Source organism: Pelophylax lessonae (assembly GCF_965119305.1).
Source record: "Pelophylax lessonae genome assembly, chromosome: 3".
NCBI classification, from domain to species: Eukaryota; Metazoa; Chordata; class Amphibia; order Anura; family Ranidae; genus Pelophylax; species Pelophylax lessonae.
The window spans coordinates 327,205,731-327,231,950 of record NC_138770.1 but is presented as its reverse complement, the minus strand read 5'-3'; the positions used below and the strand labels follow the sequence as shown (position 1 = coordinate 327,231,950).

Genomic DNA, 26,220 nt, shown 5'->3' with positions numbered 1-26,220 from the left:
CTGCATTAATTAGATGGCGCACCACCGATATTTCATATCGCTGTATAGGAATGTCTGATAGATGAAGCAAAAAAAGAGCCGGGTCCTCCTGAATAGAATATTCCGTAAACTTTTGAACAATAACTAACCTCAGACCAATATATTGAAAGTTTCGGGCAGGACCAAAAAATATGGAGTAATGTTGCGTCCTCCCCCCCCACAACGCCGGCAATTCGCCGACGCGTTCGGGAAGATCCTATGAAGTTTGTGAGGTGTGTAATACCACCTGGACAGTAACTTGAAATTGGTCTCTTGGATTTTGGTACAAATAGACGATTTAAAGGAAAGCCGAACAATTTTCTGTATTTGCAATGGTGTAAAAGTACGATGTAAGTCAGATGCCCATTTGGTCAGACACGGCAGAGGAGGTCTATCCAACGGAATCGTTAGTAGACTATATAATAAAAAAAGAGTATGTGACAGGGCCCCCCCCTTTCAGGCAATATTCTTCAAATCTAGTCAAACTACGTGCGAAATCTGCCGGATTCTGTAAAGTATGTAAAAAGTGATGAAGTTGCAAGGCGGAACAAAAGGTACGCCTAAAGTAGCCATCCGCAGTCATCAAAGTCTCCAATGTCAGCCAGCTATCCGATACCAGAAACTGGACGACCAGAGTATATCCAGATACGCCCATCGTCACCAAATCTGGTGACGAAAAGCCCGGCATAAACCGCAGGTTTCTGATCACAGGAAATAATGGAGAACAAGGGGGGGAAAGAGAGTACCGCACAATAGCCTGATGGCATATTCGCAACGTAGTGCCCATAAGGGGGTGAAGATGCAATTGCGATGGCAAATCTGGGTAGCACCAAAGTGCACCCCTAAAAGGAATATTTGTCTGTGCTTGTTCTATAGTAATCCACAGTTTAGATGCCTGGTGTCTGCACCAATCAACCACTCTACTCAGATGCGCTGCCTGGAAATACTTCTGTATATCCGGGAGAGCTAAGCCACCACAGGCTTTTGGCAAAGTCAGTTGCGACCGCGCTAGGCAAGTTTTTTTCTGTGCCCAGACAAATTTAATGAAGAGGGAATGAATCTAGTGAAAATACTGGGCAGGCAGCCGAACCAGGAGAGCCCTTATCAAATAAATGTGTTTGGGCAGTATACTCATCTTTATCAGGTTACACCTGCCAAACCACGAGTGAAGACACGTATGCCACTTGTCCAAGAGGGAACGTGTCTCTCCGATCAGGGGGGGGGGGGGGGGAATAAAATGCTGGAATAAAAGGTACCAAGATAGCGTAAGGCCCTATCGGTCCATCGAAAACCAAAACTTGTTTGTAGGGTGCGTAGGAGAGGCGGGTGAACCCCCACTCCCATCGCCTCTGGTTTACTAAAATTTAATTTTAAAGTTCGAAAGGGATCCATACCTAGTCACTTCCTGTATTAAATTAGGAAGGGAGATGGTCGGGTTCGTCAATGAAAACATGAGATCATCGGCATAGGCAGATATCTTATAATGACTTCCCCCAACCTTCAATCCCTGGATATCTGGGTTCAGGCGTATAGTGCAAAGGAGGGGTTCCAACGAAAGAGCAAATAGAGGGGACAAAGCAACATTATTTCTTAATTGCATCCCAAACATGGTACAATTTTAGTGTGTTTGTCATGCAACATTCGTGGCAAAACATGCGTCACCAAACACCCCTGACCCAAGGATAAAGTTTGGTATATGAGCTTCTTTGGCGCATTCTTTGTTACAGACAGCCCATTGAAGTCAACGGGCTGTCACACTAAAAACACACAATGCAAAGCTCGTTTCTCAGGTGTGATTGCAGCCTAAATCCTTGGAAACTACTGAACAGTCCCTTTTGAGAATACCTCTCAAGGGCACTGGTCTAGCTCAGGCTAATGCCTTGAAATATTAGAAAATAGTGAAGTGTTACCTAAAGTCATCTCCAAAAATAGAAATGGTGTCTTCTGGACTTTATCTTTTCAAATTACATAAAGAATTAAAAACTCTCCATACTTGGTCATACAGTGCCTTGCGAAAGTATTCGGCCCCCTTGAACTTTGCGACCTTTTGCCACATTTCAGGCTTCAAACAAAGATACAAAGATATAGAAAAGTGGGACACAATCATGAAGTGGAACGAAATTTATTGGATTTCAAACTTTAACAAATAAAAAACTGAAAAATTGGGCGTGCAAAATTATTCAGCCCCCTTAAGTTAATACTTTGTAGCGCCACTTTTTGCTGGGATTACAGCTGTAAGTCGCATGGGGTATGTCTATCAGTTTTGCACATCGAGAGACTGAAATTTTTGCCCATTCCTCCTTGCAAAACAGCTCGAGCTCAGTGAGGTTGGATGGAGAGCGTTTGTGAACAGCAGTTTTCAGTTCTTTCCACAGATTCTCGATTGGCTTCAGGTCTGGACTTTGACTTGGCCATTCTAACACCTGGATATGTTTATTTGTGAACCATTCCATTGTAGATGTTGCTTTATGTTTTGGATCATTGTCTTTTTGGAAATCTCAGTCCCAATCTCAGGTCTTTTGCAGACTCCATCAGGTTTTCTTCCAGAATGGTCCTGTATTTGGCTCCAACCATCTTCCCTGTCCCTGCTGAAGAAAAGCAGGCCCAAACCATGATGCTGCCACCACCATGTTTGACAGTGGGGATGGTGTGTTCAGGGTGATGAGCGGTGTTGCTTTTACGCCAAACATAACGTTTTGCATTGTTGCCAAAAAGTTTGATTTTGGTTTCATCTGACCAGAGCACCTTCTTCCACATGTTTGGTGCGTCTCCCAGGTGGCTTGTGGCAAACTTTAAACAACACTTTTTATGGATATCTTTAAGAAATGGCTTTCTTCTTTCCACTCTTCCATAAAGGCCAGATTTGTGCAGTATACCACTGATTGTTGTCCTATGGACAGAGTCTCCCACCTCAGCTGTAGATCTCTGCAGTTCATCCAGAGTGATCATGGGCCTCTTGGCTGCATCTCTGATCAGTCTTCTCCTTGAATGAGCCGAAAGTTTAGAGGGACGGCCAGGTCTTCGTAGATTTGCAGTGGTCTGATACTCCTTCCATTTCAATATTATCGCTTGCACAGTGCTCCTTGGGATGTTTAAAGCTTGGGAAATCTTTTTGTATCCAAATCCGGCTTTAAACTTCTCCACAACAGTATCTCGGACCTGCCTGGTGTGTTCCTTGTTTTTCATGATGCTCTCTTTAACCTGACCTCTGAGACTATCACAGTGCAGGTGCATTTATACGGAGACTTGATTACACACAGGTGGATTCTATTTATCATCACTAGTCATTTAGGTCAACATTGGATCATTCAGAGATCCTCACTGAACTTCTGGAGAGAGTTTGCTGCACTCAAAGTAAAGGGGCTGAATAATTTTGCACGCCCGATTTTTCAGTTTATTTGTTAACAAAGTTTGAAATATCCAATACATTTTGTTCCACTTCATGATTGTGTCCCACTTGTTGATTCTTCACAAAAAATTACAGTTTTACATCTTTATGTTTGAAGCCTGAAATGTGGCAAAAGGTCGCAAAGTTCAAGAGGGCCGAATACTTTCACAAGGCAATGTATATAGGTCAGGTTATTACAGTGTTACAGTGAATATTTGCCGCATCTGTTCCGTGATCTGTCACATCCCAGAGATCAACATCTGTCACAGGGACTTCAAAAATGTGATAGGTACTCAGAAAATGAAGTGTGTAATTTATGCCTTTAGAATGCCTGACGGTGCTACTTGGATGTTAGGCCTCTGTATGTGGCCAGGCTGTGGAAAAGTCTCACACATATGGTATCGCCATACTTCGGAGGAGTAGCAGAATATAGTTTGGGGTGTAATTGCAAGTTTATCTATGCCATGTGTAAGAAACTACTTGTTAATATGACAATTTTGCGGGCGGGGGGGGGGGGATTTTCATTGCCCAAACTATTGTGGGCAAAAAAATTACAACTTCAGAAAACTCACTATGCCTCTTACTAAATACCTTGGACTGTCCTCTTTACAAAAAAAAGGGGGTAATTTTGGGGATATTTGTACAGTCCTGACATTTTAGGGCCTCAAGAAATTAGCTAGGTAGTCAGTACATCAGGATTGATCAATTTCCAATGATACGCAACGTAACCTAGTTCGTAGGCTCTATAACTTTCACACAAACCTATCATACACTTATCAGGATTTTTTTTTTTACCAAAGACATGTAACAGAATACATTATGGCCTAAATTTATGACAAAATTTGATTTATTGGATGTCTTTTGAAACAAAGTAGAAAATATTTTTTTTTTTTTTTTTTTCAAAATGTTCGCTCTACTTTTGCTTATACCACCAAAAGAGAGCTAGCTCTATTTGTGTGAACTAAATTATAAAAATTTATTTTTGGTACAGTGTAGCATGACTGAGTTAATGGCTCCCGCTGCTGCATCCGAGTTCTGTGAGGAAACAGAGGGAGAGCAGTGCTGCTACACTTGGACACAGCGTTGGATTGGAATCAGGATTGGGCAAGTACACAGGGGAGAGCTGGGGAAGGAGCTAGTTACAAAAAAGGTTTTTTACCGTAATGCATAGAATGCAGAATCAATTTATATCACTTCCTTCTCCTGCTCTGACTTTGTCCCTCACACAATCAATCATTAGTGCAGAAGACATCCAAAAGGCAAGGAGCTGAACTGAAAGTGGGAAAATTTGTTCTCATCACAAACCACAGATGCTGCTTAAAATTCCAACATATAGGAATCTGCAGGTAGCCATCCCAAAAATTCACGAAACAATTTGGTGTAATAGGGTTTCTTACTTAGAAAAAAAATAGAATTGGCATTTTTGTATTGGACTGACTTGTTCAGAGGCTTCAGATTTAAAATCAGCGAGAATTCCCCTGAAGCCCTTTTTCTTTTGTAATAAAACCCCTGTTACCAAGCCCCCCACTTATTTGTTGTTCACAGAGAAGTTTTTTTCTTTAATTGGCTATGCAATGTAAAGCAGATTCCACGTCAGGCCCAAAGAGGTGGTCTCCTAAAATAGGAATACCATGTCATTTTTGTTTGAAGCAGAATCAGCCAAACAGGTCATTAGCCATGAGGCCATGCAAGCTGACATACCAATGAATTCTGCAGATGCATCAGCAATATAGCCTACTGCCCACATAAGAGTAGGGAAATATTTTCATAATGTGATCCCATCTGGCCTAGCCAATGCTCCAGACTCCTGGTGAAAACAGTGACAGCCATTGCTGGTTTCAGATTTTAAAAGGTTGACTCCAAGGACCTTTTAATAAGGAATCCATCCTCCTGTCCATGGCATCCTTCAACATACCAAGTTCTTTAAAGGCTAGGTCAGTGGCCTTGGATAGCAGAGAGAGGGCTAGATCCTACTCGGGTATCCTAGTACATGCCATGGCAGGATGGTCATCAAAAAGTAGCGTCCTTTTGATAAATTTGAAGAAGAAAGGTTTTCTCTTTCTGTATTTTGCCATGCAACAGATGCAGTTAAAGAGTTCTTAATGAACACAGAAGATGTGCCCTAGGGTTAATCCCAGATACATGCAATCATGAAAGAAATGTATACCATCCTTACCTAAAAATCTATAATGGAGTAGGTTGCTTTTAGCAGTTCATCCACATTATCAATTTGTAATTTGTATTTAGAGGTTATTTTATCCTCAGTCCTCTTGGTCTACCTCCGCTGACTCAAGATAGAGTTAAAAGGCAAAACTATCATCCTCCTCCTCTGCTTGTCAACCTTCCATGCTACTAGGTAAAGTGAACAAAGTTTGAGGCTAAGGGATAACTTCTGACAAACTAAGGAATAGGGGTGTGGTAGACTGAATATCAGTGGGTTTGGAAGGTAGCAGCAAGCTCTTCATTAACTGTGGCAATACAATCATTACAAGCAACCTCCTGTTGGGCTTGTCTATTCACTTATGGCCAAAATAAGTAAAAGTAGTGGCAGCAAACATCTTAATTGCGGCAAGACTAGCGATTTCAAGACAATGGAAATCCCCACAATCACCTTTAGTGTCGGATGTCATCTGCATACTAAATTCCCCCTTTCAATGGAAATTTTCTTTTCTCCAAAGTGACATTATATACCGTACTTCACGTTTCTATAATGCATGGGCAGACTGGATTGCCGACCATAGAAGGGAGGCCCTCTCCTAAGGGCATTATGGTCTGCACTATCCTCTCTCTCTACCTTGCCCCTGAGTACCCCCACATCTGCATTTTCTTTAATATAGTTACAATGTTACTATACATAAATGTTGTGAGTGAGTGCCGGGTCACACTTGTGCGATGCGGGAAGGCTGCGAATTCGCAGCCTGTTCCCGCATCGCATCCGCACATCTGGCAGTTCACACTGCCTAAGCGAAACGCTGGGGGTGTCAATGAAATGTTAACGACACCCCAGTTTGATCGCATATCGCAGTGCGATCTGACAGTTCGCACAGGATCGGATCGCACAAGTGTGAATCACTGTGCGATACGATCCTGATGCGGCTGAAAAAATGCCTCATGTGCGACTTTTGTGCGGGTGCAGTGCGAATTTAGCCATACAAAGTGTATGGCTGAATTCGCACTGCACATCCGATCGCATGTAATGAAGGAGCAGTGCGCTCCGATATTACATGCGATCGCCGCACACGCGGAAGTGTGAACCGGCACTAAACCAGACTACCCTCCTTACATACTTACAGGTTGACTTATTATAAGTGAGACTAGTTCATCAGATTGATGTAAACTTCAGGAGTTGTTTGCCTTCTTTTCTATGTTTGACAAGCTAATGTTCTTGCATAATGTATTTTACCTTTCCTCAGTTGTACTGTACAACCATGTCTTACTCTCTTTTTTTTAGAAAAATAGTTTAAAAAATTAAATCAAGCAGCTGTGAATTTTCTAAGAAAAACTTTTTTAATCTAAAATAGATACATAGGACTGACATGATGGCCTGCTCTAAGACAAAGATTTCCCTCAAGGCCTTGGTCTAAAGAACACAGGGGTTGATTTATTAAAACTAAAGAGTGCAAAATCCGGTGCAGCTCTGCATAGAAAACCGTTTTTAACTGCAGCTTGTTCAATTAAGCTTTGACAAAAAAATTGAAGCTGCTTGAGTTCTGTACTGAACTGCACCAGATTTTGCACTTTCAAGCTTTTAGTAAATCAACCCCAGAATAACAGCCAGAAGCCAAGCCACTCAGATACCAGATATTGCCAATTAAGGGAAAAGCCCAAGTGTACCAAATATACACCCCAATGCGCAAAGAGGAAAGGTACACAAGAATAGATGATCCGTGTTCAAGTGCCCCTAGGCAGGAACTACGACCATTGAGGGAAATGCAAAGCATATGCAATACCTCATAAGCAAGAAGGATACCTGAAACGCCTACCCTGGGATCAATTGTGCCTGTTGCCACCACCACTGATGCTCCTTCTGACAAGTACTATTTTTAGAGGGCACAGTAGAAACTAAAGTAGTCTTTAAAGCTGGTTCTGGCTCCAAAATGCTGCTACAACAACTGGGCCAGAACCAGAAGCACCAGTAAGGACCTGTCAAATCACTTAACCCAAAGTCCTGCCGTCTCCCATATGTGACATCATCCACAACTAGGTCCAGATACCAGAACTCATGTGAATACACTGCTAGAAGAGACCCAAGGTGAATATAACCCAGCAAGGCAAATAGCATGCAAAAGTCTACCATGGCTGCTCTGCTATCTGCATGAGTGTGTGGTGCCCAAGAGATCACTTCAGGAGGAAAGGAAGGGCCCAGGTATTGTGAGCTCTCCCTGCATAAAAGAGGGGAGAGGGACCAAAAGTAGCCCCAGCAAGTGAAAGGGCTTAGAGAGTCTTTAAAAGGGGCCTGTTAACCACCATGCACACACATCTAAAATAGAAGCACCTGACAGACCGGTCCGAGCAAAAAATAAAGGAAAGGCGCGTCACCTTCCCAGCACAGTACCTGGAAAAGTGTGTGTTTCACTACGGTGCGCTCCTACCATGCTGAAGGAAATACTACAACCGATGGGCTACATGGAAGGTCCTCCATTTAACAAACTGAGCAGCGTTTTCCTGGGAATTGTGGATGGAGCTATACTCTCTCAGGTGCTTTCCTGAAAGGGGTTGAAAAGTCAGAAGGTTTTCTATGCATCAAGATTGAAAAGTCTTGTGTGCAGCAGCTCCCCTCAGCCCCTCTAATACTTACCTGAACCCCCTCTCTATTCAACGATGTCCACGAGTGCCTCAGTCGTCTGGGACTCTCTCTCTCTCTTGATTGGCTAAAACACAGCAACGGCGCCGCCGCCACTGGCTCCCATCTCCGTCAAACTCAGTTAGCCAATCAGAAGAGAGAGGGGTGGGGCCAAACGGCAGCTCCGTAATTTGAATAGATACATGGAGCTGCAGCTCGGCATGGGTGCCCCCACAGCAAGCTGCTTGTTGTGACCCACTCAACAGAAGGAAGGGACCAGGAGCAGTGAAGAGGGACCTGAGAAGAGGATCTGCGCTATCCTGTGCAAAACCAACTGCACAGAGGAGGTAAGTATAATAGGTCTGTTATTTTAATAGAGAAAAAAAAAAAACAACAAGACTTAATCACCTGAAGTTAAATGTGGGGGGGGGGGGGTTAGCACAGATTTAATCCTCCCCTACATAATACATACCTCCAAAATGAAAAACAAAAATAATTTTTTGGAGCTAGGAAAAAAAGGGTCTATCCTTCTAGGACACCAAGAAAAAAAAAAAAATAGGTATGCTAGTTGTAGGAGGAGTTATACCCTGGGCTGGCCTACGGTGATTTTGTTTGCATTTAGAAAATAACAAACAGATCCAGAGTAATGCACAACCTCCAAGTATTGTAGAAATGCTATCAGTGAAAGGGTTAAACTTCATCCAAATGAGTAGTAATGAATAACCAGGAGATGCTAGGGTAATGGCAGTAAAAGGGTTAAATTTCATCTATATCAGTGGCGATAATCAAATGCCACTTACAGATCCATTTCAAGTTTTAACAGTACGACTTGATCAGATAGGAAAGGACAGGCCTTATCCAGGAAGCTGGCAGCGGTGTGTTGAAAAGCCTGGAGGCACGCTGTCAGCAGAGTGACGGGGCATGCTGTGCACGAGATCCTTAGAGCTCGGTGTGTGTAGTCAGGAGGGTGTCACTGGTTGCTATGACAATGCATACCGGAGTGATTTCTCCTTAGTCAAGTCAATGTGCCAGCAGAGAGATAGCTCATATTTAAACTTATATTGGTTCTAGGGTTTTTTATTTTTACTTTTACCTTATATGCAACAATGAAAAACCTTCCAGTTGCTTCCCCCCCCCCTCCCTCCCTAGATACTTACCCGAGTCCCGTATAGACCCAGCACTGTTCCTGTCTGCAGATTTTCTTTCTGCTCACGCCTGCTGCTGTTGGTCAATTTCTGTAAGGCTCTGAAGCAAGCCTGCACATGCACCCACATAGAAAGTGGTTTCCCAAGGTGGCATATGAAGAAGAGGGAGAGCGGAGTGTGCTGGCAGGGAACCCCAGAAGAGGTTCAGACCTTCTCTGTGCAATACCATTGCATAGAGCGGGTAAGTACTTTTGTTTTTTTGAAGACAGAGCCTTTGGAGACCGGCTGCACACGCTTAAGCCCCGTACACACGCACCGATTGTCGGCCGACCTTTCGGCCGTCTTTTGTCCGGTGCTGTCGTGTAGGTTGAAAAGTGCTAAAGACTGCACACGAATTTTGTCGGCCAACAACAACCGACTGCAGAAGTGATGTCATGTGATGGTTAACTTTCCGTGCGTTTTTTCTTCTCTGAGCATGCCCAGTCTTGCTCATCTGCTTTTTGTCGGCCGAAATCTGTACTGACTGACGAACAATCGGCCGTTCTTTGTTGGCCTACAAAAATTTTATAGCCTGCACACTAGATTTTGTTCGGCCGAAAAGTCGCAGTCGGTTGTCGGAAGCATCATACTAACAAGCCGACAATCGGCCGATCGGACGTTGGCCGAATATTTACGGCCGACAATCGGTACGTGTGTACGGGCCTTTAGTTTGGTGTATTGCTAGAAAGTTTTTTCTTGGGAGAGTGCATGTGATCAGCAAAGGGCCAATAAGCACTGTCCAGACAGAGGGTCTGACATCCTCAGAGGACAGCTCAGTGCAGTATGAAATCTTCTCCTACAAGCTTAACCAGGAACTGATAGAAGTGAAAAGACTGCTAGATACTGCTGATGAGAAAAGGTATTTAGCAGTTTATTATTTACTAAAACAATTGTATTTCCATGCTCTGTGTACTGTAAGAGACCAGATTTAATGAATGTAGGGTCCTGGGTTTAGTAACACTTAATTTATCTTAAAGAAAAAGGAGGGGTCAAGGATAAAAATATAAGAGTAATTGATAATACAGCCCTAATAAAGTGTAGGATGCCAATAATGCTAAAAATGGTAAATTGAATCAAAGGATCCTAGGAGGAGTATACATAAAACTAAATGCAGCATAAATGGCAAGATCCTAGGGGAAGAAAATAAAATATAGTATAATATCTAAAAATCATGAAAAAAATATATATATTTTGCAAAAAAGCATTATTTATGAAAACCTGAGAAAAATAAAAAATGGCCAAGACGTGAATGAAATTATAAAAAAAAAAAAAAAATGTATATAAAATATACTCAAAAGATCCAAGTTTAATCCAAGGCCAACAGGGGACGACTATACTTGAAGCCCACAATGAGCAAAGCTCTCCAAACCCAGACTCAACACCAGCGCATCCTTCTGAGGCTGTGGACCAGTTAAAAAAAAAAAAAAAAGTCCAGCACCCTTAGATAATACCCTATCCTACCCACCACCCCCCCCCCCCCCCGGCCTAAACGAAAAACAGAAAGCTATAGGCTTTTTCTCGAGGGTTTCTCCTCGGGTTTGACAGACTAAGGAATACTATATAATTTGGGAAGTTTAATCAGACAGACACAAGGACGATAAAAAATCTGCTTTTACCCGGTTTCATCTGCTCCCCAAATGTGTCAACTAAATTTCTGATGCTGCTCTTCTTCTCTTTTTCAGTCTTTATGCCATTGTGTATGTTCCCTTATTTTTCATTTTTTGAATATGAATGTTTATGATATATCCCACCGTTGGTTTTCTTCCAATTATAAGATGCATGTGTTGGGTGATATGCAGTGGGGTACACTGGGAAAAGTCCCCCCCATCTTGAGTCCCTACCTCTCTCCACCACCCCGATGCCCGGCACAGATAAGCCCCAGAGGTGGTCATTTATGTAATCCTCTTAGGGGCACTGTGTTGACACCCAGGGGTTTGGTTTACCCTGCTAGGAGGTCATGTGTCGGGGTGATCTCCCTAATGTCCGGATACTTTGCTTTTGATTTGTGCTTACGTGGCTACAACAATCGTTTCTCCCTTCTCGGGGGGGGGGGGGGTGTCCTCGGTGAGGCAGGACCATTCGGCGATGGGGGTTCTGAAATGTCACGCCCCCCAGAGGCGGAGCGGGGTTGCTGGGCAGCAAACATAACAAAGGACAGCGGGATCTCTTGGCCGGCTATAGAAGCCGGAGGTGGTGTCATTACACCCGCACTCACCGCTGCGCGTCCTCACGCATGCGCAGTGTATTTAGGGAGACGCCGAGAGCCACGGGGAGATGTTTACTCAAAGGGATAAAAGGATGATATATTTGTATTGGAAATAGACTGTAAATGGGTCTCCTCCCTTACGCTCTTTCCCTTTTGGCTTTAAGGGATCTGTTTTTTGGAACATATACAGACCCATCAATATTGACAGGAGATTCTAGGCTCAGGTTTCTTTTTCCTGCTCTCTGTGTCGGTTCAGGCTCTTCTCTCAGAGGTAAGACAAAGCGAGAGTTTCTTTTTGGATAAGGGAATAGCACTTTTTGTATTATAAATAGCGCTTTAATGGATCTCTTCCCTTTATATATACACATTTGTTTATTTCTTTATTTTTTTTCCCCCCTTTTGGCTTGAAGGGATCTATTTTTGGCAGTATACACAGACCCAGATGTATTTACAAAAATCCTCAGGATCAGGCTTTGATCCCCTTTTCTTTGCTTTAGCTATGACTCTTGCCTAGAGAGGTAAGATAAGTAGGAGCCTTTTGAATTATGGACAGTACCTGTGCAACATATATTGATATTTTCGAATGTGCATTGCAGATATATATGCATGTGTATTAATATATATCTTTTAGGCAGAGACTTCTTTGAGAGGAGGCTACTCCCATATAATATAATTTTTCTTGGCTCTTGCATCATTAGGGGAAGGGGCTTTGGCTGTGTCTGGGCAGGAGCTCACAGGTATGTGTGGGAGGTCTCCAGGATATTCTGTGTACACACTGCTTCACATGCATATACGAAATGATCTACTTTAAATGGGATTTATTTCCATATATCACTGTTTTTCATTTTTTTGGAAACTTGGTAGCTTATAGTTTGTTGCGCTTTTCAGGAGTGGCATATCAAGTCCCTGATAAAGATTTATATATATATATATATATATATATATATATATATATATATATATATATATATATATTTTTTTTTTTTTTTTTTGAAACTCGTTGGGATGAAGGTAACACACATACCCTCTCTATGTGGATAAAATTATCTATAAAAAAAAAAAAAGAATCTTGCCACAAATTAGATTAACTGGCATCTTTAGCCCTTACTTACATCAACCATTTGAAAGAAAATATTGTAAAATATAAAAGATGATGTTAAAGCGGAGTTCCGGGCACAAAAACGATTTTTTTTTTTTGTGCCCCTCCGCTAGGTAGAGCTCACCTGAAAAGGAATTGGATAGTTATTTTTATTTTTTTTGTTTACTCACCTTTTTATTGAAGATCGTAAATACTCACCTATGACTGCTTCCTCCTCCAGCGCCGAGGCTCACCCCGTCACTTCCTGCCTCGCGATGATTCCTGGGAGCTAAACGTCATAGCTCCCAGGAATCAATGCGACAGCACCAGCCCCGCTCGTCATTTCCGGGCGACGCCGCATTCCCCTGCTAAACAGCTTCTGGGCATGCATTCTGGGACACGAAGACGCGGAAGACGACAGAGAAGAGGACCGCGCCGGCTTCAGCTGCCCACAACAGAGATGGAAACGCTGTGGAAGAAATTTTCTAAGTAAGTATTTCTTCTAAAAAGGTAAGTGCGAACCGGGACAGATCAGAGGCTAGCCATTGTGGAATGTGCTAGCCCTGACTGTCCTGGGGGTATGTTCATCAAAAAATCATTTCTGTGCCCGGAACTCCGCTTTAAGCCGAGAAAATAGATACCTAACATGTCACACTTTAAAATTGTGCATGCTCATGGAATGGCACCAAACAACAGTACTTAAAGCGTTTGTTACCCTACAAAAGAAAAAAAAAAGGATACGGTTTCCCTAAAGCATGTTATACAGCACAGTGTTTGTGCTGTGTCATTTGGCCCCCTGTAACACCTAAAAAACCTGGCTGATCCTGCCAGTTTCTACCCTCCCTTCTGTAAACTGACCACAGTGTATCATGGCTGCTGAGCCCTGACACCGTGGACAGTGTACGTGCCTCCATCATTCGCAGCCCTGCTCTTTCGCCTCCTCCCCCCTCCCCTCCTGTCTGCTGTGTCAGTGCCCAGCCCTCCACTCCTGCTGCTCTCATATTAAAATTATAAAAAAATTGATTCCTTTTAATATTACACTAAGTGCTCCTGTGCAAGCCTCCAACAAAAAAAAATATGCGATCTGTATCTATACAACAGCAGCTCCCAGCGATCACGCGACCGCTCGGCTCTCTCTCTCTTCCCCTCCTCCCACTGAAGCTGTCAGCTGGGCAGAGAAGAGAGCCGAGGGATCAGCTGATCGCCGGGAGACGTTCTTATATAGGTAAAGAGCGCATATTTTTTCTATAAGACAGGCACAGGAGCACTTCGTGTTATATTACAGAGGAGATTAGAAATATTTTATAGCAGTGGCTTAACCACTTTTAAAATCTCCATAGGTGTCACTATAAAACCGTTTGCAGGTTACCAGTTTGGAGTTAGAGAAGATCTAGTTCTAGAATTATTGCTCTTGCTATACAGTTTGTGGCGATAACTCACATTTGTGGTGTAAACACTGTTTACATATGCGGGTGCGACCTAGGTGTGTGGGTGTTCGCTTCTGCATGCGAGCATGAGGGGATGGGGGCACTTAAAACTATATATACTAACTAAATATTTATTTTTAAACACCATCACTTTACATTTTTAAAACGGACAGTGTAAAATGAATGAAGAAAGGCAAAATAGATACTGTGATAAGAATTTGAACTGAGCACTCCAAAAACTGCTGTGAGACAGGGCAGTCAGTCAGCCATGACTTTTTTTTTTTTTTTAGGATCAGTGTGGCCTCCCCCACCCCTTTCAGGATATAGGACAATTAATCAAATAAATTTAATGTTTAGCTGCATTCCAGAACAGCCTCATCAGTCCATTGAGAGGACATCGCAAACCCTCTCAACTCTATTAACTAACATCAAAACAAAGCAGGGCAACCAGATAACCTTTTAATTTAACCCATCTACACCCCATTAACAGGATAATCCACACACTAGTCTAGCTCTAATAGCAGTCAAAAAAACTCCAGTCACAAGTAAAAGTTTAGGCTCAAGTAATTGCTAATCTTAAAGTGGAAGTAAATCCTCCTATTGTTTTCAGTCAAGGAAGCTGCCATCTTGGCCTCTGTTTGAACTTCAACTGCCATGATGCGGCACATGTGATCAGTTATGACACCAGCTGTTGGATGGTATGACAGTTTGGTTGAGAGCACAACCAATGTGACAGATACATTGTTGGGATGCCAGAAATGCTAACTGTTTTTTTAAAACTCTTAAAATCGATGGATATACTTCTGCTTTAAGCAGATACCCACCCATCGTAAATCATTTAGCTGAAGTATTTAGCAAATATACATTTCTGCCTACCTCATCCTAGGGGAATCAAAACTTCAGTGTATGTCATAACTTCTGAGATAACAATACCATCAGAATAAGGACATGTTTATCTGCATCAATTACTGTAATTAGCAGTATTTTAAGCCCAAACACCACTATATTAGAAAGTACTGGAGGCAAAACTAGACACATTCAATTTTATAAGTTAAATAGCCAACCATCATATTTATTCAAACTGTTATTCCATGCTGAATAATAATATACAAGTTACCAGGATGCAACCTGTAAGTATACAATGATGTAAATACCTGTTTTTTTTTTTTTTTTTTTTTTAGGGAGTGGCCCCTACATTGTCATAAACACGGACATCCAATCGGCCACTCCTCAGGACTTCATTGGTGAGATCATTTCTGCCCACACCGTCCTCAAGGATCCTCCTCAAGAGGGGCTGCATCAGCTGTCTAAAGCTCTCTATTAATATCAAACCAGAAACATCAGCCAAGATCTAAGGGCCACTGATAAATCTTGCTCTTTGATTGAACTTTGCCAAACTCATCAAGAAAAGTATTATCACTTTTAAACCCTTTTTGTTTTTCTGTTGCTTAAGGCCCCGTTCACACAGGGGCGATCCGACTTGGGGGGGGGGGGGGACCTCCGAGGTCGCGATGCGAGCAGCACGCCGTGACCTCGGAGCGGCCGGCACGGACTTCATAACATTGAAGTCTATGACGGTCGCTCCGGGTCGCCCCAAAGAAGCTCCGGACCCTTTTTCTAAGTCGGAGCGACTTGTGTCGCTCCTATTAGAACGGATCCGCAGCTTCCCTATGGAAGGCGACCTACGGCGACCTGTGAGGCGACCAGGTCGCCTCACAGGTCGCCCCAGTGTGAACGGGGACTTATTGTCTTTCCTTTGCAGTACTTATTTCTGTAAATATTTTGCTTTCACCGTCGTTCATCTGTGTTTTAATAAACCATACCCCTCACCCCCTTTTTCAGATGCTGGTCTCCAAAGTTGAGCTGACCTGCGAATAATCAAGTTTTTTTTTTTTTGTTTGCTTTTTTACGCATATATAATCATGTACCAGTTTATTATTAATTTATTTTACTAGTTATGAATGTTTACATGTCAGCTCTGCATTTTATATGTTCCCATTATATTTATGAATTATTTTGTACTTTATGATCATGGAATGTTTTGCCGTTTTTTTTTTTTTTTTTTTTTTCAATAAATTTATTATATGCATTTTTCTTATACCAATTTTGACAAAGTGGCTGGCCTCATTTAAAGTCCCATGACCTTTTCTATATAGTCTGGACGAATACTCTAAAATTGGTAAAGCAGTAGTAAAAATATTGCTTAGAGGGGTTAAAGCAGTAGTAAAAATATTGCTTAGAGGGGTACCTAAAGGTAAACTTATAATAAAGCTTCCCTGTAGGTACAAGGCATATCTCCTATATGTGCACCGTTTAAAGGATATTAACCGTTTCTGCAGCCGGTTTGAAGATGCCATCCTTTAAAACCTCTATGCCACAGCCATTACTCCTGTTCATGCGCGGGATTGAAAACATTGCGGCTAGGCCATTCAAACAGCCTAAAACCCATAAATCAGGAGGGAAGACCAGGTGAAGATGGAAGCCCTGTCAGCGGCGATAATGTGCTGATGGAGGGCTTTGTGTTTAGGTAAATCTTTCATAATATGCTAATACGCTAGTGGCAGTGGTTGATTTGGGGTATAAAGGGTTCCTTAGTTACCAAACCCACAAGTAAGTGAAAGTGGCCAGGGTCTGATGCAGCATCCGTCACATTGTCAAGTTAACTGACGTACAGTATATAAACAAAATTTGGTTTGGGCATCCAGGGTTCGATTGCCACCTGTCAAGAAAGGGCTTAATGAAACACTCACCTAAACACTAAACTGACTACATCATTTTACGTAAAAAAAAAAAAATATATAATAAAAAAATTCATACCATTTTTATTCCTCTAAGAGTAGGTGTAGACATTGGAGGGTGGTCAGATGTACACTGCTCAAAAAAATTAAAGGAACACTTTCAAAGCACATCAGATCTCAATGGGGAAAAACCTCATGCTGGATATCTATACTGATATGGACTGGGTAGTGTGCTACGAACTAAAGGATGCCACATCATTTGATGGAAATGAAAATTATCACCCTACAGAGGAGGGCTGAATTCAAAGACACCCCCAAAATCAAAGTGAAAAAAATGATGCAGCAGGCTAGTCAATTTTGCTAAAATTTCATTGCAGGGACTCAAAATGTAGTTTGTATGGCCCCCCACGTGCTTGTATGCATGCCTGACATCTTCGGGACATGCTCCTAATGAGACGAGGGATGGTGTCCTGGGGTATTTCCTCCTAGATCTACCAGGGCATCACTGAGCTTCTAAACAGACTGAGGTGCAACCTGGCGGCATCAGATGTCCCAGAGGTTTTCTATTTGATTTAGGTTAGGCGAGCGTGGGGGCCATTCAATGGTATCAATTCCTTCATTCTCCAGGAATTGGCTGCATACTCTTTCCACATAAGGCCAGGCATTGTCGTGCACCAGGAGGAACCCAGGACCTACTGCACCAGTGTAGGTTCTGACAATGGGTCCAAGGAGTTCATCTCAATACCTAATGGCAGTCAGGGTGCCATTGTCTAGCCTGAAGAGGTCTGTGCGTCCCTCCATGAATATTCCTCCCCAGACCAATCACCAAACCAGTCATGCTGAACGATGTTACAGGCAGCATAACATTCTCCACAGCTTCTCAAGACCCTTTCACATATGTCACATTTGCTCAAGGTGAACCTGCTTTCATTTGTAAAAAGCACAGGGTGCTAGTAGCGGACCTGCCAATTCTGGTGTTCAATGGCAAATGCCAATTGAGCCCAGTTCTGGTAGGCAGTTAGTACAGGGCCCACTAGAGGACGTCGGGCCCTCACGCCACCCTCATGAAGTCTGTTTCTGATTGTTTGGTCAGAGACATTTACTCCAGTGGCCTGCTGGATGTCATTTTGTAGGGCTCTGGCAGTGCTCATCCTGCTGCTCCATGCAGAAAGGAGCAGATACTGGTCCTGCTGATGGTTTAAGGACCTTCTACAGCCCTGTCCAGCTCTCCTGGAGTATGGTCCTGACCTGCCCGAGTCCTTCGTCACACTGTCCTTGGGAATGGGATATCCTCGGGTATGTGGGAAATAAGGCTCACATAGTGTAGTAACGTTTAACAAGGCTTTGTTTTAAAAGAAAAGGTACTCACAAACATAGAGAATCAATCGGCAGGTATGAAACTGTTGCGGTCGCGCACTTCCGGGACGCCGTGCGTTCCACAGACCGGATGTGCATTCCAACCAGGCGGATGTGACATGATGACGCTCTACGCGTTTCGTCAGAGTGACGTCTCCACTCCTGAAGACGTACTTGGACCATACTCCTATCCATAAGACCATCCAGGGAGATCAGAGGGGATACAGAGGCAATATATCCAAGGCCTGATACCCCTGTAGGGGTGACTACCTCTGGTGAGTGTGGTCCTAAGGGTGCGGGGAGCACAGAGTGATCACTGGAATCCGGGCACCCTCAAAGCAATACTTAAAAGCACCTGCACTGAAGTCACCTTTTTTTGCACTTAACACCTATGGACTTATTACCTCTCTTGTTTTAAATATTTATGGACTATTTATTCCTTTATAGCTCCGATTAATGCTGCTAAATTTTATGGTTGTTTTTACTGCTCCATATACCTGCTGCAAGGTTTTATATACAGTTCCCTGCGGTTTTATTTGATTCTTCCAAAGATCTATATAGGTGTCTATTTTTATCACCATTTTTTATCATTATTTATACATCACCAATTTTATCATCAGCATATCACTATTTATATATTTATATTTATTATAGGCTGTGTTTTTCACATATCTAATATGGTTACCACTAGTTTGGATTGAAATTGTGGTATTAGTTTTTCTTTGGACTCAGCACCACATTTTAGTATTGTTTACCCAACAGGGTCACTTATCACGGATTTATTGATTTATTTCACCATCCAGAATATATACAGCACAGTATTACTGCACCTAGCACTTTATAAGTTTATTTAGTCACGTGTCATTAATATTTTTAACACTATTAAGGCAACATCTATTGTATTTGAGATAGTCTTACTATTTATTTATTTTTTGCACTTTGACACCTTTGGAGATGTGTACAGAATATTAAGTATAGTGGCAGCGCCATACACCTCCCTTAATTTCCTACTCCGATTAAAGTGTTCCTTTAATTTTTTGAGCAGTGTACATATACCCTCAAGTACACTCATTTCTCTGCACTCAGATCGCAATTTTGGAACAGCTCTCTTAGTCCTTTCCTATATTACCCTGTGCTGTTAATTTGCAAAGTTGCATTTATTTCCTTTATTATTCTGCCAGCATCATCAAAGTTTAAAAATACAGTTGACATTTCTTTTCCCTATATTCTACTTAGGACGACATTCAAGCATGTAATTGCTGCACTGAGAATTCACAAACACAAAGTTCACTGAGAATTTCAGTGTCATTTTATGGCACTACAGATAAGAAACCTTGGCTGAAAGAAAAAACTCTGTACAGTACAGCATTTTTATAAACCTATATTTTAAAAAAGGTATGTGCCTTTCACATAAAATACACTACAAAATGTACTATAGTTACAATATTGTAAAATGAAGATCTGAATTATTAAACGGCAATTTGGTAAACAGACTTTTCCTTAATATACACTAAATATAGCTACAACATTTAGGCATTCAGAACAGAAAGCAAAAGATTTAGGATTTGGATTTGCGGTCACCGTTTTGCCTGCTTTCAGGATGGGAAAATTAAACTGTAAAAAGTGTAACTGACAGGAGACAAACAAATGGCATATACAACATTCAAAACATAACAATTTTTTCCTCAGTTAAAGTAGGACATTCCTTAAAGTAGGGTCTAAACAACTAATCAATTATGAAAATAGTTGTCAACTTTTTTCATAATCGATTAGTTGGTCAGCCAATTAGTTGGCCTGCATACAGAATGCATTATTTGTTTACATATCAGAAGACACAGTGAAGCACACATACAGTTCATTACACCGTCCATAGATGTCAGTAAGTGCCTTAGAACATGTGAATGTGTGAGGAGCATTGCATCATGGGACATGTAGTCCAGGGCAGGAAGTGAGTGGTTCTAAAGACAGAATTTTTTTTACCCTGCTTTAGGGGCACTCTGAAGGCAGAAGGAGCCAGAAGCGTCCGGGGGACCCCAGAAGAGGAGAATCAGGACTGCTCTGTGCAAAACCATTACACAGAGCAGGTAAGTAGAACACGTTTGTTGTGTTTTTTAATCTGCCCAACAACAAATTGGCCAATGAAAAGCACAAAAATGCAAAACCCAGGTCGCAGCAAAATCGCGTGCGAAAATACACAGCAAAAAGCATGAAAAGCAAACTCCATAGGTGTGAACCGAGCCTTATGCTGGTCATACGCATCAATTTTAGGACGAGAATATTCATATGAAAAATCTTCGTACATTCGCTGAGTGAAAGAATGTCATTTGAAAATTTCACTTGCTTTTAACATTCAGTTTTAAAATTAACCACATACACTGTCTGAAAATTCCTTTGACCAGGAAGTTTTCTATTCTCCTCTTTCTAACCTTCCCATCACTGTGGTCGAAAACGAACGTCAATTTGACTCCACTAACTATTTGAAAATCGAACAAATGTTTTTAAAATTACATTTTTTGAAGGAAGACATTGTTTTTGTATGGCCAGCATAAGTGACAGCAGGCTCAGGGAGCTTTTATCAAGCCACTTGCCTATGACAAGGGAATCGGTCATACATAATATATTGGGTACAAGCAAAAAAAAGAAGAAAGATAGCTGCGCTTCAATACACAAATAAATAATTAAGGCTGCCAGAACAAAGGTGATATCAGACCAAAGAACAGTATGTAATGAGGTACAGCGCCAAAAATAGCATATACTGGAAAGAACATAGATTATAGATTATGCAAAATCCATATAATCCTGTAAGACCAGTTGCTGAGATGCAGAAAAGAATGCAGGAAAGTCCAACACCATAGACAAGAACACAGTCCTGACGGTCACCACGTGCACGAATGAGGGAATGCTCTTACCAGAACTGTAGACCCCCTGTTAAGGAAGGTCAACCAAGCCAGAAACATGGAAATAACCACCAGGATAAGGTCCGCTCAGAATCCTGCACCAGATCCACCAATTAACTTAATCGAGAATATTGTTTCCTCAAAAGTTTAATGGCCTTGGATAATGGGTGGTGTAGTCCCGGAACATGGAGGGTACCGATCCTCGCACAGTACAATCCCGGATCCCGCAGCGGATACAATATTCTGGATGAAGTTAATTGGTGGATCTGGTCAGAAAAAAAAACAAACAGTCTCATTTTTTTTTTTTTTTCTTTAAATAAAAAATTTGATCTCGAAATCTGATGATATTTACCAGATTCAACCTCCAATAGTATATACAGTATATCTCTTCTGTCTGTTATTCTCAGAGTGGATATATATATATATATATATATATATATATATATATATATATATATATATATATATATATATATATATATAATTGTCTTTTTTTACTAAACTTATTAACTAAATTATACACCACACTTTTTTTTTTTTTTTTTTTTTTAAGGGTATTATCCGATTAATCGAAATAATAATCCGCCAACTAATGGATTATGAAAATCTATTCTAGATAGAGTAAGAGAGGGTTGTAACCAGTCAGATTATTTTTTCGCATCCGTGTCCCATTGCAGAGATTATCCTTCACTTTCTGTTCCATAGCCAAACAGGAAGTGGGAGGAAATCCATGCAAATTAAGGGAATTCATTGGGGACCACCAGGTCACCAGAGCTAGTGTCCCCATTGGAAGATTTCCCCTTTATTACTTTTCTGGGGACACCCCAAAATTTGAAATTATCTGTCACTTTCAATGCTAATGGTAAATAGGAGAAATAGAGAGGGTGATTCCTCCTAAGGGGGCACAGACAGCAATACAAGTTGACAGGGGTTCTAATCCCAATCTACTCTATACAAAATAAAATAAAAACTTCAAGGCACATCATATAGCGGTTTACTTACTTTCTTTTTTAGAATATGTGGCAATCCTTCATTCGGATTCAGGGCTGGAAATAAGGATTCGTCAACATGAGAAGCTGCTTCTCTACATCTGAAAAATGCAAACATAATGTAAAAAATTGTGATGAATACTAAATGATTAGGTGCATAATCCTAAACTGAGCCAGACTATAGACATTGTCGTATTTATAGACTTGTAACGAGCAGCAAAGTTGCAGTCACACTATAAAAGAGTGCCATGCTTGCAGCACCATTCATTGTTAAAGCGCAGCAAACTGTACTTCATCACATGTAGGGCAGCCCATTGAAACAAATGGGCTGCACCATGCATGAGAGCAGATGACGCACAAAAAACTGGATTTTTGTTTTACCGTAAAATCCTTTTCTCTGAGGTTCACTGACGGACACAGCTCCATGCCTTCTAAACCATTGGGCTTTAGATGCTTTCTCTTCAGGATTAGGACTAGCCTGAAACTATTTTGGGTACGCCCCTGAGGCAGTCCCAGAGGGTATACCATTACTTCCTGCTATAGGACTTCAGTTTGTAACAAGCAGTGTCAGAAGAAAACATAACCCAACAGATGGGTGGGTGCTGTGGCCATCAGTGAATCTCAGAAAAAGGGATTTAACGGTAAGACAAAAATCCAGTTTTCTCTTTCATTCACTGACAGGCACAGCTCCATGTCTTCTAGACCATTGGGATGTCCCAATATAGTGTCAATATGAGGGGTGGGAATAAACATAGCAAGAGATACAATTCCCAACAAGGCTAAACATAGCCAACCAGGTAAAACAGGAGCTCAACCATGAACAACTGAAGCTCACCACCAGGAAAAAATTACACCCCCTGCAACTGCAGTCAGCAAAACTTTGTGGCTGAACTCCGCAGCCGAAGATGCAAGTACATCCACCCTTTAAAACTTTGTGAATGTGTGTACAGACGACCACATAGCCACCTTGCACACCTGAACCACTGACACCTGATGACGAAAGGCCCAAGAGGCACCAAGCGCCCTTGTAGAATGCTCCTTGACAGGAAAAGGGAGAACCTGACCCTTAATAGAATAGGCCTGCACCACCTTCTGCCTGATCCATCTGGAAATGGTCGCAGCAGACACAGCCTGCCCCTTATGAGGTCCATCTGCAAGAACAAACAAAGAATCGGATTTCCAAAACGGCTCAGTCACCGCCAGGTACACCCGAATCACCCTGACCACATCCAAGAATGTAATGCAATTTCTTTAGGATGTTTCACTTAGGATACAAGGACGGTAAACACAATATCCTCATTCAGTTGAAACCCCCAAGACAACCTTAGAAAGGAATGCCTGACAGGGTCGCAACACCACTTTGTCCCCCTATGAATCACCAGGTAGGGTGACCGACAGGACAACGCAGCTAACTCCAACACCCTACATGCAGCAGAAATAGCAACTAAAAAAAGCCACCTTCTGTGACAAAGTGAGCAGAGGAAGTTCACAAATGTTTTCAAAAGGAGACTTTTGAAGTACCGACAGTACCAAATTGAGATGGAGGTACCAAGGGTCGCACTGGAGGAGCCAGATGGCAAACTCCCTGCACAAAATTGTGAACCAAGGTCTTCGCCGCCAACAGCCTTTGGAAAAATATGGCCAAGGCGGAATTCTGGCCCTTGATGGTGCACTGAGCTAAACGTTGATCTACACCCAGTTTTAAAAACTCCAACAGGCGAGAAACAGACAAGGGACAGGGAGAAACCCCCCGGGACTCACACCAAGTAATGTACGCCTTCCAAACTCGAAGATAAACTTTCCTGGAAGTAGATTTCCTAGCTTTTAACAAAGTAGGAATCACTGACTGACAGCCCTCTGTCCTTCAGCACCTGGATTTCAATAGCCAGGCCGTTAAAGCCAGCGACTGTAAGGCAGGATGGAAGATTGGCCCCCCGAGACAGAAGATCTTCCCTGAGAGGAAGATTCCAAGGGACGTCTGCTACCAGCCTTACCAGGCCTGCGTACAAAGATCGGCGAGGCCAATCTGGAGCCACCAGAATGACTGGAATCCCTTCCACCTCAATTCTGTGTAGCAGTCTCGATAGAAGTTGTATTGGAGGAAAGGCATAAAACAGATGAATACTGACCGCAAGGGGCCACCAGTGTACATTGGGGATTCCCCACTGAAGGCACAACTGATGAAACATTTCCGGGTGAAGAGACCATTCTCCCAGATCCCCAGAGCCTATTCTCTACCCCTGGAATGTGCACAGCAGAGGCCAGAACATAAGTTCTGCCCACTCAAGATACTTGCTACTTCCTGGGCCATCAGGGCACTTCTTGTGCCCCCTTGATGATGGACATATGCCACAGCCGTCCGATTGTATCCTCACAGGGCGTCCCTGCAGACGATCCGTGCACTGAGACAGACAAAGTCTGATCACCCGAATCTCCAGGATGTTGATCAGCAGACTGGACTCCTCTCGAGTCCAAACACCTTGGGCCGGGTACACTCCCAAGACACCTCCCCACCCGGACAGACTGGCATCCGTGTCCAATACAGGGGAAGAAAGGATACTCCCAGGCGAAGCGCCTTGGAGCGGAGCCACCATAGTAGAGACCCCCTCGTACCCAGACTCACCAGGATCAGATCGTCGAAAGACTGCGGATCCTTGTTCCATTTTGCCAGAATTTCTTCTTGCAGAGGTCTGGTATGGAACTGAGCAAACGGAACCGCCTTGAAGGTGGAAACCATCAGGCCCAGCGATTGCATGCAAGTCCTGAGCAATGACCGATGGTTGGACAACAGGAGCCGAATCGCATCCTGTAGCTTCAGAAGTTTCACATGTGGAAGAAAAACCAGGGCCGGCGCTGAGTCCATCGTCAGACCCAAGTAGTCCAGCTTGGTGGACGAAGTCAAAGCAGATTTTTGAAAATTCAGTGTCCATCTGAATTCCTATAGAATTTGCACAGTGATGTCCAAATCGGCTTTTAGAGCCAAAGACGACTCTGCAAGCAGAAGCAGAGCGTCCAGGTAACCCAGTACTGCAATCCCCTTCTGCCATAGCAAGGCCAGCACTGGGGCAAAAACCTAGGTGAACCCCCAAGGAGCTGAGGCAAGACCAAAGGGTAAGGCCACCAATTGATAGTGCTCCTCGCTCACAGCAAATCGAAGAAAAAGCTGATGCCCGACATATATTGGAATATGAAGGTAAGCGTCCTTGAGATCGATAGAAGCTAGAATATCCCCTTGCTGGAGGAAAGCTACTACCGTGCGAATGGACTCCATCCAAAATTTCTGAACAAACACTAAGTGGTTCAGAGCCTCGATGTCCAAGATTGGAGGAACCTTGCCTTCCTTCCTGGGAACTGTAAACAGATTTGAATAAAAACCTTGAAAATGTTCCGACTCTGGAAACCGCACAATGACTTCTTGTGCTAACAGGTCCTGCACTGCACCGTAGAGGTCCTGTAGAGGTCCTGCAGCCTAAGGTGAGACAGGCGTAAGTTGGAAGGAGGCAAGGACCGAAACTCGATCTTGTAACCAAACCAAATCGACTCGCGGACCCATTTGTCCTGAATGAGAAAAGTCCACGGTTCAAGAAAAAGGTGAAGATATCCCCCAACCCCAGATTTGGGTGACCGCACCCCTTCAGGCTGGGCTGCCCGCCTTTGACTTGCCATTCTAGGGTCTCTTGGAGCCTCCTACGACGAGGTTCCTTACCCCTAGCAACCTGCAAGAGTAATGTATTCTTACTGTAATGTAAGGCCCTTGATGATCTCTTCCATAGAGGCACCGAACAATTGGTCACATACAAAAGGTAGATCAGTCAGCACCTTTTTAGAAGCCTGGACAGCCGACCAGTACTTAAACCGAATCATGCGGCAAAGAATTTAGATTAATTTAATTTGACTTCCTCGACGTATATATGTATATCATTTATCATTCATCTATTCATCAAATTTAGCACGGCTATATTTTATTTAATTAGCGAAGAATCACCGCCGTCACAGATACCTTGCCGGCCAAGGGGGCTGCATCCAAATGTACTCTAACCCCTGGATCAACTGACCTGCCAGCTCCGCCAGCTCAGGAGGGTGTTGACCCTCTTCCAGATCCTGGCGTAAAATCTTAGCCCATTCCTCTAAGGTCTGGGATACCAAGGTGATAGCA

At 42.7% G+C, this 26,220-nt stretch overlaps 1 protein-coding gene across 1 annotated transcript in view; it reads right to left on the bottom strand.

Moving 5' to 3' along the window:
• The window catches only part of MCPH1 (microcephalin 1), a 592,087-nt gene that overhangs the window by 553,292 nt on the left and 12,575 nt on the right, over positions 1-26,220 (bottom strand). Inside the window, exon 4 of the mRNA XM_082249377.1 lies at positions 22,078-22,165. Within this exon, the coding sequence (XP_082105503.1) occupies positions 22,078-22,165 (88 nt within the window). The remainder of the gene's footprint in view (positions 1-22,077; positions 22,166-26,220) is intronic.